Genomic DNA, 19,378 nt, shown 5'->3' with positions numbered 1-19,378 from the left:
GTTTGGTGATAGTATTTTGTGTATTAAATGCATGCTGAATTGCTAATTGACAACAAAATTTTATGTTTTGATCAGAATTTGTTATGCATATACTTATTGCAATAATTATACCTTCTTATCATGCCAATACCTGAGTAATTAATAACACATCCATATCTTCTTGTTGTACTGTTATTCATGTTAATGCTGATCTTGTATCTTCTCAAAGTCTGGTGCAGTAGAAATGGAATTAATCTAATTATACAACTAGGTGCCACTCAGCAGAAATCTAGTCTAATGTTTTCAATGCCAGACAAGTCAGTGTTTGTTAATGTGCAGTAAACTTTGTTCATACAGTAAACTTTGTTACTGTAAACTGTAACAAATGATAAGCTAGAAAGGTCAAGATTTCATAGTTTGTTTTGCACCATCTATTTGCAGTATTCTTTTGAGCTCAGATACTGAATCTGGAGATAATCAATGGCACCCTTTAATTGTTACTGATCTGGAGAGTGTATATTACTCTTTCATGTGTATGGCTCTAGCTATTGTTTCCTCACTATTTGTTGATGTGATTGATATTGAATCATGAAATAAATCCAGAAGACTATCAATCGAGCGGCCTTTCAAAAACTTAAAAGTTGTTGCCACTTCAGAGACTGCTGTGTGTCTGGGGTAAGTAATATGCTCACGATTAATGCTGTTAAGGTCACCACATTTATCAGTTTTAATTGATTGCAATATATCGGGTTTTAACAAAAGTTTCTTGCTACCGCAAATATCGTCTGTATAAACAGTTCACGTTGGTGTGTTTAATCATAATTTGTCAAATGATTTTTGGCATTTGAAAGAAAGAGACTTGCTTTAGAACACAGTGTTGTGAAATTTGTAAAAAAATATCATTAGGTACAAGGTGTCTAAAATGGAACTATCATGCTAGCTGATTAGAACCGTATTTACTTCCAATTCTGTTGCAAAAAGTCAGCTACAGAATGTATCACCAAATCATTTGTACAGATTTACAAAATGTATCAAATGACATTGGGAAGGTTTGTTACTGAAAGTTCAAAAACGAGGACCATGACATTCAAAAAGCAGAGTGCTCTGGCCAACCTACTGATGTTGATGAGGCCCGCCTGTGAAAACTTATGGAAGAAGATCAGTGTGCAATAACGCGACATTAGTGCCATGTCCATTAATCGTGCTATGTATTGCATAAGCTTGATGTACCAATCGCTGGGTACCACATAAGCTGACTCGAGCAGATAAGGTTAGATGTGTTCGGGCCTGCACTAATCTGCTCAAACATCAATACAAGTACAAAATTATGGATGGATTGTTATTTGTGATGAAAAATGGATTTACTTCACAGGTCAAGTGGGATGGTCTGCACCCAATGAGCTTGTCAGCAGTGTCAAAAAGCACAATTTGACTAACAAACACATCATGCTATCTATCTGGTGGGATAGCTGTGGTGTTATTCACAAAGTGTATCTTTATAAAGGTAATACTTTTGACAGTTAGGTGTACAGCAAGATGCTAGTCCCTATTGACACTGCTATTAAGGAAAAATATCGAACTGAGTTCCAATGCAAAAAGGTAATGTTCCATCAAGTTAATGCAAGATGACGTGCATTCGCTAGCTAGAATCTGTATGGACACAAATGGGATCTTTTTCCACACCTACCGTATAGCTTCGACATTGCTCCTTTGAAGTTCTACCTTTTTTCACACTTGCAGCTACATTTTGGTGGTGCTATCTTCCATTTTGCACAAGATGTCCAAAGTGATCTGTTTTGGACTAGTGGCCACCTGAAGTTTCTGGACTGAAGGCTTTGAAAAACTACCAAACTGTTTTCAGAAAATCATAGATTTGTGTGATGATTTCTACCTAAACTAAAAATACTGCTTTCATCTTTTTTTCCTAACTTGGCAGAAAACTTTCATTACAACCAGATACTACGAGAAGCCTCGATAGCTCTCAGTTTATTAAGTTTTTTTTGCATATCATTTTTAGTGGTGCTAATATACGTATGTTTTGTTTTTAATATCACAGTTATTCGTCAGATATAAAATGAGGGTATTTAATTGATCATGTAACAGAAACTTGCCTATAGAATTATCTGTAGATTTCTGTAGCTGAATGACTATTAAGCTTTAGGTTAGGCATACTTTGTAATCTAATTTGCTATTGGAATTTTCTGATAATGATTTATTATTCAGAATCCAGTTAACTATGGCCAGAAATCTGAATTTGGTTATTTTACTGATGCTTGCATAATTTGACAACTATTCCATTTGTTCACTTGCATAGGTTTTTTTGATGCCAATATCTTAATGAGAATAAACTTTAATAAACCAATATTGAGTGACTTATTTGAATCTGAGCTTTTTGTTTATTCATAGTGTTTTCTGTGTTTTAATGTCCAAAAGAGACCTTCAGCCAGAGATTGCATAACCCTTTTATTGATTTTTCTCATGTAATGTAAATGTGGATCAGTTTCACATAAATAAACCTTTTTGAAAGCGTCCCTTTCATGAGGGATATAAGCCTGTTTAATTATTATTCAAATTGTAGATGTGTGATTGTAGATTGTGGATTGACTGTGATTGTAGATGTGTTTCAATCTATTAAGGAGCTAGAAACAGGGAACTTACCATCTTTGGTTAATGAAAAATTGTTTCTAGGAAGCTAATAATTATTCGAAAAAATGAATAAATATTTTGTTTCAGGTAGTAGCAACACATTACTTTTAAATAGCTTAGTTTGTTGATTATATCTGAAAAACAAATATTTTATGCTTTGCTGATACATTACTTTAAAATCGCTAATTCAGTGGTAATAAATTCAAAACATAAATATCTTATGTTCTGATGAGTGGCAACACATTGTTTTTAAATTGCTAAGTTTGTTCTTAACAATTCATTAAATTTGCACAAAATGTGAACTAAATACGAACTCGGAATTCAAAATTCGGGCTTCAAGGTGCACATACTTGATGACTTGGACATGCAGTTGCACATTAGAGGACTTAGTGGCTGTAGATGCTATCATTTTTCTGTAATGCAAGAAACATATATTGGGATTCTTTATTATTTAACAATAAAGATTGCATGAATGGATTAGCCAGCTAGCTGTCTGGACAAATATGCGGGATGCCTTAGGCTGCTAAATTGTTGTTTATTGTATGCTCCTTCAGACCTCCAAGGATCTAAAAAGTGCACCTTCAGGAAAATGGCATGCAAACCACAAAATTTGATGAACAGCTTGATACATTCTATGAAATCGAAGCGTGAGATTTGCATTTCTGTCAGAGGTGAACATGCACCATATTAAAGAGAGATTTGTTGCAAAGGAAGGATAATCATTTCTCCATTTTAAATTTCCATAATTTCATTCTCCTTTTTAAATTTCCATATTTTGAAATTAAATCAACTGGCATATATGGTAATTTATGTTAAATGATACTTTTTTGCAAATTGTTTTAATCATTTAGAAATTAACAGTTAAGTTTTATTTTGGATGTTAACTTTTAGTTTTAATTAGCAGTGTATTTTAATATTTTGTTCAATAATATTTTACGATCTGATCGTTATAAAATGACATTTGTGTGTGCAATGCAGGTCCATCAAATTCTTCTCTTAGTCTTCAAAATATGGGCATGAGTCCAAGTATGGGTTCTGGTCCACCAAATTTTAAAAATGCCGGTGACACTGGCCAGACTATGTCACCTCACACTCCAAATATGTATCCTGGACCCGGCATGTCTTATCCGCCCACAAGCTCCCATATAACTTCCCAGGCAGGTACTACACCTGGACCACCACCTGTCACACCACAGACTGGACCAATTAGGCCTCGTTATCCTCAGCAGGTATGTTCAATTGTTTAATAGCATTTTTTAATTGTATAGTAACTTTTTGAATGATATGTCTACTTTTTAGATATCTTCCCATCACTTCAGTTTCTTTGAGATATATTTTATTCTGTTTCATGATTTGGAGTTAATTCATATATCAGTAGAATGGAGATAAGCAATATTTTGCGACCACCTTACAATAAATATAATGCAAATATGGCATTTGATAACAATATTGGAATTAATTCTGTTCAAAATATTATGTACAATTATGAATATTAATTTTCTTAAAAAAATTGGAAAATTGCCAACCGCAAATTCTATAACTTGGATAAAGCTTCAAGTAGAAAACTCAAGGAAATTAAAAAAAGCAGAGAAAAATTAAATACTGTGTATAAGCTCACAATTTTTGGAACTTTTCCTAGGGCTAAATTATTACATTGTTGGCTTTTTTATATGGATCTGCTAACCTCACAAAAAATGTAGGTATTTTTCCATTAGCCATGTGCAAGCTATAAATCTCCAGACATCACATTTCCCCTCTTTAATTTATGAAAAAATAATAAAAAATAAAATGCTGTTTTATTTCCAAAATTGTTTATAATGTTGGTTTGTTGCGTTGTCATCAAAATGGAAAACTTGATGTTGGCGAAATTTGTGTCTGCCTTCCTCAACACTTGAATTTGTTTTTCGTTTGTGGAGAAATGCAAGCAGCTATACTGTTGTAGAATTTTCAGCAAGTGCAAGCACTTTTAGTTTAAAATATGCCATTTAAGAATTTCTCTACCCAGTTATCTTTCAAATAATAATAATTAAAAAAGGTGCAGAAGATAACATAGATCATGTGCCAGAAAACAAATGAAAAAATATGCTTTCTTCAGAGAGATTACTGGAAAGTCATTTTACTTGCTGAATCAAATTCAGCTGTCACTTCATTCTTTGTTAATGTTATTCGTAGTGCAATCTTTTACATAATCAAAATTATTTATTTGAAAAATTTTTAATGTCATAATTTATAGTTGATTTTATTTGATTAAGGATAAGAGAAATCATCAGTGAGGTGAGTAAGTAATGCGTAACATTATTTATAAATAATATTGTATGTATTGAAAATCATTTGCTTGAACACTTTTAGTTTGATCCAGAGCTTGAGTCCTGGTAGAGGGGCTGCCTACATGGGCATTTTATGTGTAACATAGATACAATCCAGTTTTCCCTAAAAGGTCCTCCGCCTCCTTTAGGCAGATACTGTTGTGTGTGTTGCCATAATAACAGTTAAAAAAAAAGGAATTTGTAAAATGGTCAGGATGTACTGAAAAAAAATCTGGTAGAATTAAAGTAATCTAAATTTGGAAGGAGCTCCATATTGATAAAGAGAATTCATCTGCTTTTGCGTCATAGCTAATAGAAGCAGTGGAGACCATCTAGATCAGTGTTGGCTGTAGCCAGCTCTCGGACCGAATGCAACCTGCTTATTGCTTAATCCAGCTTATTAAGAAATCCTGTGCAGTGACATTTTCATCCCTTCCCTATTTTGTACTCAAACTACTGAAATCAACAGCATAATAACATTTTATTTCTAAATTTTTATTTAAAAATGGTACTTCAATTCAAATTCAGTTCAAATTGACTAATTTTAAGTTGTTTCATTCAAGTAAAAGAATAGTTTTCTATGGTTCCTTAAATGCAGATAAATTCAAAAATTTTTCAGATTATGTAAAAAAGCATTTAGTTTTATTTGGGTTGATATATTTATCTGAAAGAACATTTTCATTAATGAAGTACACGAAAACTAAATGTTGATCGCTAATTACTGAAAAAGATTGCAGAATAAATTGGAACCTGATTTGGATAAAACATCTGCAAATGAACGCAAATGAGAGATTTCAATTCTCACATTAAATATATATTAATATTTGTTCTTACAAGGTGGTGTTTGTCATAAAGATAAAAATATATGCAAAGCTATAAATTTATAAAAATGTTTTATTTGTTACTCATGCCTTTTCTTGTAATTTAAGTGTGCATTTTATTTTTGGTTAGTTGATCCGCATGCAGGTCCTTTGCTCTTGTGTTCATCATCTGGGAGTTATTTAAAAGTAAAAATAATGAATAAAATGCTATTGTAAATTTTAATATAAAAAAGTTACTGATGAGAGTTGTTCTCCCCATCACATCCTGGCAAACAATAGAAACACCACAAAGAATCATCATACAAGCACCATTGAACCTTGCAACGGCCCTGCCAGCATGATGCTCTAAAAAAGACCTTTTTGACTTGTGGTTAAAAATATTTGCCCACCTCTGATTTGGAGCACTCCTTTGGATAAAAAATGACCAGAAAAATAAAAACAAATCGGTAAAATAAAAAAGGATTGATGATAGTGGTTGGCTTTTGAGACAGTTTTTCTGTCAGATTATAGTTTCTTCCAAAATTTAAAGCATATCTGCCAATTTTTATGAATTTTTCTTAATTTTTAGAAAACTATTTTTAAGATCTTATGCTGGAAATTAATTTTTTTATGAATTTTCCATTCTTTTTTTGTAAAGGGCGCTAAAAATGTAGCCAATTTGGTGATTTGTCGTTAGATTTTTATTTAAAGTAGGTACTTACACCCAAAATTTCGGGTTAGTTCTAATTAATTACCCATTTAGTTGTTTATTGTGTTAAAAACGATCTTTTTTCCTTTTCCCTGCATGTTGTGCATTAATAGATTTGATGATTAATCAAGATTTTTTTAAATTTTAAGATCAGTTTGCTCATGAAAACCGTTATTTCATGACATTTATCTGATTATTTGTGAATTTCATGATTATTTTAATGAATGTAACAATGTAATTTTGTCATATAAACAACAGCATATTAAAATTTGTGTTTACATCCATCATGCTTTGAAATGTAAAATTGTGTTTCATTTTTGTGGCTTTGAATATCTTGATTCTGAAATTTAAACAAGGTAATAAATATCATAATTTGCTAGTTTCCACACCAAGAAGGCTCTTGATACGATTGTAATAATGGGGCTGTAATAATAAGGAAGTACCTTTTCTACTTTTGATCCCTTATGTCTGATACATTTCCTGCATTCTTTTATTTTAAGATTTTCATTGTCAAAAGTACAAAAATTGTTAAAATGATTCTATTATTGTCAATTGCTCTGGCATCTGTGAAAAGGAATTCTGTTATAAAGGTACTGAAAATCAAAAATTTAAAATGTTCAACAGAATTTTTGAAGTGAAATTCAGAGATGAAGCAAACTAATTGTTGAGAAGGAAATTAGTTGCAAAACCCAAAAGAAATTTTTTTTTCCAGATGAATACTGTTAAAACATTAACAGATTAACACATACTGTAGCAGATGATGGAGAGATTGATAGAAACATCGATTTGTTTGGTAAAGCAAATGAACTCAAGAAATGTAGGGAAAGAGAAAGAAATAGATCCAAATAAGTTCAAATATTTGAAAATTTTTCAGATTAAAAAGATGAAAATATTTTTTAATATTATGGACTGTATCTTCTAACATGATTGTTTAAATATCTTTTTTAAATCAGCATAATAAATTGAGCTTTGTTATTTTTCATATTACTAATTATTATGGTTTCTTACTCCGTGCTCTCAAGCCTCTTATGATTTTGCTTGTGCTTGCCTGCCTTGTGACGCATGGTCACCCCCTCCCTACCACCTTCTTCAAACTCTTATGGGCCTATTATTATTTTATATCCTTATCTTCTAACTAATTAATCAAGGTAAAACAAAACTGCTTACCTTGTTCCAATGGGTTCTGCCAGGGCCACCGGGTTGATCTCCTTCGTGCATCTCCCTGCAAATCTTGAGAGGGGATAATCCATAAATGATAAACTTTCTTAACACAAACATATTTAATGAAGACACAAATGGTTACAGAATATTTACATAATGAAAAGGTTTAAATGTCTGCACGACGCAGCGTGCGACTTCTCAGTTCCGAGTTCTCGTGATCTCTGAGCGAGAGTTCATAGTTCGAGATAACGTCACTCAGCCATCGGATCTCAGCAAGAGTTGAGTTGCAACAGGGCCGAACTACTTCATGTTATGTGCCTTATGGCTTTATTTTTAAAGAGCTGGAAACATCGTGCTTCTGCGTGATATAGCAGCAATATTTGTCCCGAATGAACATAGTAAATTTTATATGTAAATTGTCTATTATTTCAAATTGCAAACTTTTCTTACATAATGTTGCTTAGGTGTTGACTGTTACATCTGCAAGGAAGGTGAAGTTCTTTCTTAGTTTGGATGAAGAACATTGTGCGGGGATGGATTCAGGCATCTCCCACCCACTTTTCCTTGCCACCAAACCTCTTGAAAAGACTTTCAACTGAACAGTATTTTAAGTACTTGCATTGCAGAATGATACTAATAAAATAACTTTGAATGCCCTGTCCCAAGACTATGGCAGTTGACTCTATCAAGCCATAATGGCATTTTTAAATATGATTTTATAGTTGTCAAATATTTTTGTTCAATATTAAAGCATTCTGCATGTTTTTCTTAGACTGATATTGCAAGAGTAAAATCACTTGTGTATGTGATTTTGATAATTTTCTTCAGATCTGTTTGCTGTGAAGTCCTTAATTTGTTTCTTTGATAATTCTTAAAAATCCTTAAAATTAATTTGCATTTAAAGAAATGTGTACAGTTCACATCAACTGAACAGAAAATTTACTAACACACCTGTGGGCTCATTATCTTCTTAGTTTAAATAATGAGCCCACAAGTGAACACAAAGTTCTGTGAAGTTCATTAAATGAAATTTTTGAAAAATTTGTCTTTTTATTTTGGAAATCTTTTTTTTTTTTTTTTTTTAAGGGACGGGGATTTAATTAGAATTCAAAGTAAACTTAGTAAAACTTAGTAAGTAAGTCAGAGAGAAAAATATTTACTTTGTTGTGCAGTAATTTATAACAAAAAAATTCTATTTTAGGTTGGGTATAACCAGTCACCTTCTCAGTATACTAGTCCAGTAGTTAGTCAGCCTAGTAATTTACAGCCACCTAGTTCAATGTATAACAATTCACCACAAACTCCCTACCAGCCACAGCAACAACAGTCACCACAGGTGTCCTATCAGCAACAACAGCAACAAACATTGCCGGTATCCTATCAACAGCAGCAACAGCAGCCATATCAACAGAAATACTTTGGTGGTCTACCTGATGGTCCAGTTGGTGGAGTTGCTGGATATGATCCTCAGTTGCATGCAAAAATGGCTGGTCTGAGTGTTAACAGTAGTTTCTCTAGGCTTTGGGTGTGTAATTTTTTATAATTTATATTAAACTTGTATTTTTGTTCTGGTAAAATGTGTTACATCAAAATTTTTGAAACTAAAATGCCTTTCTTAAAAATCTTTACAAAATGAGTTGATAATTAAGGTTAATAAGATGCTAACAAGTCATTAGAAATAAAACATAATCTATGAAAGTACTAAGCACCAACTGTTTGCATATTCTGTTTAAGTGAATGTTTTATTATTTTTTTTTTTTATAACTAGAATTACTGTTTGCCCGTCTTTTAATTTTATTTGAACAGATAGATATTTTGATACAGGGATCTTGCATTTCTTGTTGTGATGTGATACTGTAAGGTGACTTAGAAATTGTTTTAATATAAAAAACCTTGAAATAATCAAGCTTATAACTGGGCGTACTTTTCCATAATGTACCTGCTATACATTTTGAAGGTACTGCTGTAATAATATGAATGTGTTTAATTATTCTTGTTTACATACACACACAGTCCCCACATAATGCTATAGTTGTCTCTTGGCATATGTTTGGCTTCTCTTGAAAGGGGCCAAAAAATATGGCAGATGCATGACAGACCAGGCAACCTGTTATTTTTTAAATGACATGCTTGTCCTGAGCTGTAAACACAATTGTGACATAATTTCTTTTTTGAATTTAGAGGTGTGTAATACTTTAAAAAGTTTATTTCAGAAATTAGCAGGTATATTTTCTAAGGTATATTTTTCAGGTATATTTTCTCAAGTGGGTTTAAATCTTGGAGAATGGGCTGGCTATATAAGAGTTAAACTAGTTTCCATGTATATATCTTTTCCCTTCATGCACTGCTATACTGTATGGATTAAAGTCATTTTAATGTATATTATTTTAAATGCTTATAGATCAGATGAAGTATTTTAACAGCTACCTACATATTAATTGCTAATGAAAAAAAAAAAAAAAAAATAAGTTGATTGCAATAGCTTAAAAGTCCTTTTGGAAACCACATCTTCAGCCTTTGCAATTTTTTTTTTTTCTTTTAAAGCTTGGAAGAGCTATTAGTCTCAAACCTGACTCCTCAAATTGTTGTGTTGTAACACTTTTAATGTCTATCACTTTTCAAATAAAGAGATGCCGTGACATTGATTAACCAAGTAGAAGCTTTAATCATCTGAAGAATGGTGCTCTCCGGGTTGCCAGACTTGAAGTGGTTTTCAGAATATCACATGGTTGGAAGTTTTGCAGCTATCTTGAAGCAACTGATGGAAATTTTTATTTCCCAACTTGTGAGAGAATTAAATATTAAAAGAAGCCAACAGGAGTGAATACAAGAACAAATTAATCATGTAAAATTAATGAAAGCATATAAAAAGTGCTCTTTTGGGTGACGTTAAAATCTAATTTAAATAGGTGACTTTTAAATCTTATTTTTGTATATTTTTAGCAATTGTAAAATAGCATTCTCAGACTTGTTCCATTATCTTTAGCATATTCCATATATATTTTTATTGGGTCTCTGAAATGTGTATAAAAAGGAAGTGCATTTTTTTTTAAAGAATTAAAACCTGTTGCTGATCACTGAGAGTGTTCTGATTCCTGTATAGTGCAATTATTCATCACTAAAGAAAATGTTGTAGAATTGTTATGTTAAAAACTGCAGATTGAAAAGAATCAGACTAAGAAACTTATTTGATTGATGTTGGACCATATTTCTGACAGCTGTATAATTGACCATTGGTGCCAAGAACTAGCATTACTTAAATTTTACCTTGAAGATCTAGATATATCAGACAACATGGAAACAGTTATATGAAAGAAAGTTGCATTACTGGAATACACAAAAATACATTTCTGGCATTCAGAGCAACAACTACAGTTTCTAGATCTCCACTAAAGTGTGTTACAAATTAAAGCTTTTGATTGTAAGGGTTTTGTTAAACTTGTAAAAATCTTTTAAAATTTCAGAATATATTTTGAAATTTATGTTGGAAATTTCATAAATCAATACTTTTAGAGTTATATGGTATACATTTAAGTATTAACTTAATATTAAAATTTTAGGGCAATGACAACATAAATCTCCTTCAAGATCGTAATATACTCCCTGCAGTTCCCCTAGAAGCACCCAAACCAGTTTTAACACCAGACCGACCAAACTGTAGTCCAGAGTAAGTTCATACTTTTTTAGTTATCTTGTTTTATTTCTTCGTTTTTATCTTGTTTTATTTCTTCGTTTTCGTTATTCATTGTCTTGTATATTTTCATATTTTTAATCATGGAAATAAGTATATGTTTTGTGTTTTAGTATTTTTAGATGTACTCTGACGAAAGTACCTGATACTAGCTCTCTTCTTCAGAAATCTAGATTGCCATTTGGTATTTTAATACATCCGTTTCGAGATGCCTCAGTAAGTGATGAATATAGTTATAATATTTTATTCAAATTTATTCATGTATAAATAAATGGATGTATTATTTCAAATACTTTTATTTTTCATTTAGAGTCTCTCTGTAATTCAATGCAATACAATTGTGAGATGCAGGAATTGTCGAACATATATTAATCCATTTGTATCATTCATTGATCAGCGTAGATGGAAATGTAACTTATGTTTTAGAGTCAATGATTGTAAGTAATATTTCTAATTTTTAGCAATTATGTATATATACTTTAAAATTTTTGTCTGAATCTTGGGTAAAAATTTTTATCTGCTCCTTGGGTAAAAATGAATAAAACAGGTAATTTAATGCCTCAAAGATTAATAAACATATAAAGACAATACTATTAAGTTAATTATGATTAATATGATAGAATAGCATATTGATCACTGCACATCCATGTTAAATCTGTGAATCATGTTAGATGCAGCATCTGCTTACCAGTAGCCAAGCAGATAAGATTGCTGAACCATATTAGTTCAACCCGCTTTCAGATCCTGGCTTTGGATTTTTGCATTTTTTTTCATGTGTAATGCGAGTTATCAACCAATTTCCTGATAAAGCCTTCCGCAAAGGCATTCCTTCTTGTACACATGTAGCATTTAATATTCTTTGTGATAATGTAATAAATCTATAATCCAATGGATTTTCTTTTCCATATGAATATTTTTAGGTAATTGAATTTTATAAAAACTACCAAACGCCCAGATCACTTAAGCAGAATATTAAGAAAGGAATAAAAGTCTTCAAGTTTTATTATTTGCAAGAGAATATTCATCTTTTATTGAAATTTAAAATTCTCTCAGTTTCATAATATTAAAAATTGCATTTTCATAGTCATAATACGATAGAATTCTCTCGAGGAAGCAAACTCAGATAGAATACTATCATTAAATCGATGTGGCAGACTTCTTGATATTATCATTTTGAAATTATATTTAAAGTTGGACAATAAGCTGTGTTCTTCAAAGATTTTATACTTTGATAGAAACTTGACTGCATTGGAGGTAAAGAACTTTTACTGATAAAAGGAAACAATTTTTGTTCATTCATTTTTATTTTTTGAAGTTACTATTTAAGAAATGCTGAAATTCTCTGATTCACTTTGAAAAGGTGGATGTTTGCTGTTTGAAGGGCTTCATTCAAAATATTCAGTTCTTATAAAAATCATGTAAGAAAGCTAATTTTTCCAAAGTATCTTTATTAACAAACTTTTTGGCATCTTTGTGTTTGAGAAAAATGTATTTAATATCTCAATTCAAATTTAAGTGACAAAAGCATTGCAGTGAGGGAGTATTTTGTATTGTAGCCAAGCAAAGTTCTGTGCTTGGTCTCCATATCCTTACAAATTTTTACTTTTGGTTGAAAAATTTTATTTTTAGTGAAAGTTAATTACATTCACTACACATTCTAAGATTGGATTCAATGCAAGAGGTGTAAATAATAATAAAATGGATTCATAGAAAATGGCTTTGCTTTCAGTAAGTGTCTGTAATCTTTCATAAGAACCCAACATAGAATAACTAACATAAATCCAGACATTATTATACTTAGCCCAACTGAAATTGTTTTCAGATATAAAAATTCCAAGGATTTTGAACAAGTCAGATATTGTTATAAAAGAGTATTATTACTTCTATGTATTGCATATTATCAAGGATTATTAACAAGTTTTTAGCATTTACACCAGCACAGATATTTCTGCAAACATCTACAGTATTTTTACTTTCTTTGAACTAATTAAATGAGAATTTTTATTATTATCCATGATTTCATCATAAGTCAATGTTAATTCCTTTCTGTCATTTTTTTCAGTCAGCTAGTCATTGAGAGCTTGCACTATACAAGTAACTGTGTTATTGGATAAAGCTGCTTTTAAAAGCACCTTTCCCAGCTGATTTCGCTGATAATGATGCTCACTATATCTGCAATTAACAGTAGTGTGACTTTTGTTATTATATGGGGATCTTATATTTATGACTTAATGGCACCTTGTAAAATGCCATTAAAGAAAATATATCTTGATATTGATGCCTGCTAAAGAAAAGTTTTTTCTTTTGTTATTTCAGTACTTTTGATTTTTCTGAAATTTTTTTTTTTTTTTTTTTTTTTTTTAGATTTGCTAGTCATATTGCTGTGATTGATTTCTAAGTAATGTTCCATTTTACTTTATGGCACACTGTTGCTGAAACGTTCAAACTTAATAGACACTGTTGTCTGCCCGTGCCATTTGTTTTTATCCGTGTAAACCAAAGTAAAAATAATTGCAACATATGGTATCTGCACTTTTTTGCGTTACTGGTGAATGGTACATGTTTTTTATGTTTATTTTCACACTGATTACTAATGTTCAATAAAATACTACATTTTTAAAAGTTCAAAAAGGAATATTTTTTAAAGAAATCTTTTTTTTTTTTTTTGTAATCTTGATTTATCAGCATGCTTGATCACTGTGTAATTCGGTTATTACCGTCTAAGGAAATTAATTTTACACTGTAAAAAACTGGAACTTGCTTATTATAAATGCAGAATACAAAGAAGATCTGGCAAGCTGTTGAAATAATTTAGAAACATGTATTTTAGATTGCCATCTGCTTTAGCTACCAATTGTTCATGTACACCAGCTCTTTTACATGTTGCATTTTATCACACTGAACTTGAATCAGAAGTACAGTTACGGAAATTTTATGAATATGATGCACATTTTGAGAACCACTGGTTTATACTGTTATAAATGATCTATGTAAATTATAATGTTTAATGTAACTATTGTTATATTGTATGTTTTTGTGTGCATTAATGTACACACTTAATTACTTATTCCTAATAAAAAAATTAAACATATTTTTAATGAAAATATAAAGAATAATGTCTTATTTATACTTTGAAATTTTGTATATGGATGTATCAAAATATTTGTTTTTGTAGTACCTGAAGAATTTCTTTATGATCCTGCTACAAGATCATATGGGGATCCTGCCCGTAGACCTGAAATAAAGAATGCTACCATTGAATTTATAGCTCCTTCAGACTATATGGTAAGTGCTTATAATACTGGAATTTATTATTAAGTTTAAAATGATTCTCATTTTAAAAACAAATTCACTAAATTTATGAAACTGGAAAGCATAATTTGGGTTTTGCATTATTCATATGAATAATCACTTCTGGTGTACTTCAAATAACTGTGAGGATGTCTCAAAATTTTATAAAATTTCAGCTTTTTTGTAACTTATGTTAAAATAAGATTGCAAAGTGTTTTACTTGATTATTCCCTTAACTTTTTGTTTTAATTTATAAATTTCAGTTTATCTGAGTGATATTTTTCTTTGAATTTTAGCTCAGGCCACCCCAGCCCGCAGTTTATCTTTTCTTGCTTGATGTTTCTCATGGTGCTGTAGAAACAGGTAAAATATTAATATAATAAATTATTTGAAATTGTTGCTGAAAATCATTATGATTTCTCTCTCATGCTAATCATCATAAGGCTGATGAGATATGATTTGTGTCGGATTGCTAGTATTGTATTTTAGTATAAAAGGATACACTTTATTTGATGCTTTATAATAATTTATATCAAAACTTCCCAAAGGTAAAATTTGCTCAATATTTTTTCAATTTAGAGATGATTAAAAATATATAAAGCTGCGATTGCTTGGGAAATTTTTTTTTTTTTTTTTGCATTTTTATATTTTTACTTATAAGTAATAATAAGGCTGAGTAATAATTAAAATTTATAATTCTCAGAAAAGTGTACTCTGAAATTCTCCAAGCTAAAACATTGACAGTTGAAACAACATTCTATATCTTTTCCATTTAAAAATTCCCCCTCCTCCACATGTGGGGAAGAATTTTATTCAGATATTTTTTGTGTAATATTTATCTTATGTCCTCAGGATTATTCTGTATTTAAACTGTATTTTTAATAGGGGGACTGGAAAGTTGAAGAAAAAATGTTGTTTCTGCTCATGTCGACAACAACGTGCTAGGGCAGAAGTGGAAGCAAATCCATGTCAAACACTCTTAACCAACTTTGGTCGACCATCCAAGAACATTTAAAGCAGAATGGGAAAATAAGCAAAACAGGTGTTTGAGTCCCCCATAATCTGTCCGAGGAGAACAAAGCCAACCGATCCATCACATGCAAAGTATTGCTTCAACGGCACCATACAGTACCGTTTTTTGATCGTTTGAATACTGGAGACGAAAAATGGGTCCTATATGATAATCCAAAATGCAAAAAGCAGTTTTAATAGGGGTTACAAAGGGTTTACATTCCAAAAAGGCAATTCTGTGTGTTTGGTGAAGTATTCGCAGAATTGTTCATTTTGAATTGCTGAAACCTGGACAAACTGTTAATGCAGATCTTTCTTGTGAACAATTGGATCGAGTTAACCAATCTTTAATCGAAAAATATCCAGCGATTGTCAATAAAAAAGGCATCATTCTGCAACACAACAATGCAAGACCGCACTGTGCAAGACAGACACTGGAAAAAATGAATGAATTGGGATGGGAGGTGCTGCATCACCCACCATATTCGCCCGATATCGTACACTCGGATTTCCATTTATTCCGATCCCTACAACATTTTCTTAGTGCCAAAAAATTTGAAAATTTGAATGATGTCCAAAATGCCATCTTGAGGTATTTAACTCAAAAACCAATTGATTTATATCGGTCCAGGGATTGAAAATCTGCACACTAGATGGCAAAAGGTTGTTGATAACGAGGTGATTACATTATTGATTAAAAATAAAAACGTGTTAAAAATTTATTCGTGTGAATTTAACGTAAGAAAGCAACATTACTTTCCAATCCCCCTATTATATGTTTTTCGTGAGATTCTGGTTTGTAAATGCCCTTGTAGTTTTTCTTTATTAGAAATATTCAAATAATTTTTAATGTGTTTATTATGTAATTTTATGAGGTTTGAAATTATTTTGAAATTTTTAAAACTTTTAATTATGTGTATTTGAAGATTGAGGAAGTAAAAAAAATATTGGAATCTAAAAAATGAGAAGATAATCATAAAATTGATCTGTTTTAAAAACTCAAAAGCATATTTAACATCTGTTTTCTGGGCAAGTATAAATGAAATCAAATATAGTTATATTAAATTATCTGCTGTGAAGATCATTTAAGATCTTCTGGTACTCTTCTCAGATTGGGAGCATCTTGAGAAATGTATGTAGCTATGCATGTGTGTCTGTACGTATGTGTGTGTGTGTTTACACGTATATATGCATATATTCTTGTATACATGCATACATGAACACATACATCCATGCACACAGCATATATTTCTGAATCTGGTCTGAATAACAGAAGAGTGACGATCTTTTATTCGTTTTTCAATTTCTACTATTTCTACTACAACGTGATTATGAATGCAATGAAATAAGTCATTTAGAAACACTTTTACAACATTTTCATGTTTTTATATGACAAAAAAGGTATTTATGAACAGCACGTTTGTCGTTTGAATTCTGGCCATTATCATAAAAGTGCATAAAAGCAGTTATTCTGCTGATGTTTATACATATTGGATCAGAGAAATTTTGGAACTAACTGCATATCTAAAAAGCAGAAAGCTTACATGTTTACAGGTATATTTAATGTAGCTAATTTTAAAGAAAAAGGGGAAATATATACAAATCCAAAGCACTAGTTTTCTGAACTGGTTACTTAATTCAAGAGTGACTTTTGTTGACTAGTTTAGAAAATAGATCCCTTAGACCAACATATTTCATATTCTATTTAACCTAAGTACACCTATTACATTGAGCATAAAACAGTTTATGTTATGTAGCCAAGACCATGGAATTCTTGATGGCATAATTGAAAGAGTAGATATAAGTTGTGATATTTGTGGAAATATATACAATTATAGTTGGCTTATGTGTAGCAAAATATTGAAAATAGAGAGGGTGTAAAACATTTAGTTTATTGTGCTATAAATAGAGCAAATGATCTAAGTTGCCTGTCTTTGAATTAGACTATATTTCGGACATAAGCAAGAAAAGAAAAGAAGAAATATAAAATGAATTGCTTTGCTGTGACATTTTTGTAGATATTTTGTGTATCATATCAGCTGCATAGTTTGTAATAATTAAGCATGTTCAAGTAGTAATAATGCATTTTCTTTTCAGGCTATCTTCATGCTTTTTGTAAGATTTTACTAGAAAACCTTGGTGACTTGCCTGGAGATTCTAGAACTAAAGTGGGCTTTATAACATTTGATGGCAGTATTCATTTTTATAATCTTGGTGAAGGTCTGAACCAACCTCATATGTTGGTTGTATCTGATGTGGAAGGTTAGATTTTTATTAATTTTCGTTATTTTAATGAAACTATTTCTAGCCTTTTAATTTTGTTGGATTTGTTTTAATAGATGAAGTATTAAATTACCAAAAGCAAGAGAAATGCTTGCTGCAGATGCAAATTGTCAAAAATATAAACCTGTATAATACAGAGTTCCCTCAGAGAACATGTAGACCAGGTGTTCTCAACTAGGGAAGAATTTCATAGTTTCAGCGAGGAATATGGTCAGCATTTTTATTTACTTTTTAAGTATTTAGATTTAGTTTGTGAATATAAAGAATTCTTATACTCAAGTTTTGGTATTTATTAATATTTTCTACAGTTCTTGTTTAATTTATAAAACACATTATAAAATCTAAATTTAAATAGATGCGTATATATTTTTCAAGGTTTTAAAGGAGCAGTGAATCTAACAGTGGTGAACTGAACTCATGGGGCAAAAAAGGTTGAGAACCACTGGTATAGACATTTTGCCAAGTGAACGTTTTGTGTTGTGTATGTTAAATTTATTCATGTCTTATGAGATGAGCACAAGTTACCTTTAATCTATAGAACTGCAGCATGTGTTGAAAGTGGTGGTCGGTAGTAGCGATACAATTACAATAATGAACCATTGTTCCAATAATTTCAACCTTTGGCTATTGCCATGCATGCCATTTAATTTCTTCAGTAAGGTCTGCTAGTGTAACCAGTTTTCTGCAGTACATATCTTTTAGGCCCATATCACACGGCGTTTGTTTCACACGAACAACTATTTCGGACAATTTTTCTGCCTGGTTTACTATTGAGAGAAAGACGTGTGACTTTTTCCTTCCTTTCCAAAAGAATTGCAAGTTGTTCGTTTTCAACCAATCAGCTACCAGTTTCGAATGCTATCAGCTTGTTTGTAATGGGGAACCAAGTAATTATTGTATAGGAGAAGCTATAAATACAAGACAAACTGCTGGTTGTATAATGTAGTCTGAACATCACAGCGAAATTATTTCAGGCTATTTACGATGCTTATAGTAATAATACAATATCTCTAGTGCATTTGAGCCCTTATTTATTCTTGCTTAGGACCATGACTCATGCCTGTATGTCTGGTCATTGTATTGTTGTACATTGTTGAGAATGTACATGGGTCTTTTTAAATGGTAATTTTGTTTTTGCTAGCTGTTGTATAGGTATGATCTGGGTCAGCAGTCCTGCAACAGACACACTGGTTACTGTCTCCGACACCAGGTAAATATAAATAGAAGGTAATTGGCCATGTTGTATCAGGTATGAAGAGCCACCATTTAAATTCTAGTTAACTTTGGATAAAAATTTTGCAGTCTTTTCCCTTGGTGCCTGACTCCCAGTAGTTTTGTCATTGCTTCAATAGTTTACCTCTAAGGACAATATGCGTCCCATTTCTCAGTTCCTGTAATTTGAACAGCTTGCTGTGCACTGGATAGGTGTTTCTGCAGAGACAGACACAGGGAACATATTATGCAAATGCAGTTTAAGTTCTTATAATTTGGTAGTTTTGGC

General features: G+C 31.3%; 1 protein-coding gene across 2 annotated transcripts in view; it reads left to right on the top strand.

Annotated features, from left to right (window-relative positions):
* Sec24AB (Protein transport protein Sec24AB) overlaps positions 1–19,378 on the top strand; it is an 81,842-nt gene that overhangs the window by 19,585 nt on the left and 42,879 nt on the right. For both annotated transcript variants that reach the window (XM_035355431.2, XM_035355430.2), the window contains 8 exons: positions 3,604–3,854; positions 8,803–9,126; positions 11,162–11,268; positions 11,406–11,508; positions 11,603–11,729; positions 14,468–14,577; positions 14,880–14,946; positions 17,692–17,856. In XM_035355431.2, coding sequence (XP_035211322.1) covers positions 3,604–3,854; positions 8,803–9,126; positions 11,162–11,268; positions 11,406–11,508; positions 11,603–11,729; positions 14,468–14,577; positions 14,880–14,946; positions 17,692–17,856 — 1,254 coding nt within the window. The remainder of the gene's footprint in view (positions 1–3,603; positions 3,855–8,802; positions 9,127–11,161; positions 11,269–11,405; positions 11,509–11,602; positions 11,730–14,467; positions 14,578–14,879; positions 14,947–17,691; positions 17,857–19,378) is intronic.

The sequence above is a fragment of the Stegodyphus dumicola genome, chromosome 8 (genome assembly GCF_044657685.1).
Source record: "Stegodyphus dumicola isolate Sdum_Otavi_A_Nest chromosome 8, ASM4465768v1".
NCBI classification, from domain to species: Eukaryota; Metazoa; Arthropoda; class Arachnida; order Araneae; family Eresidae; genus Stegodyphus; species Stegodyphus dumicola.
Note: the sequence above shows the minus strand (reverse complement) of the source record. Positions and strands in the feature narration are given on the sequence as shown.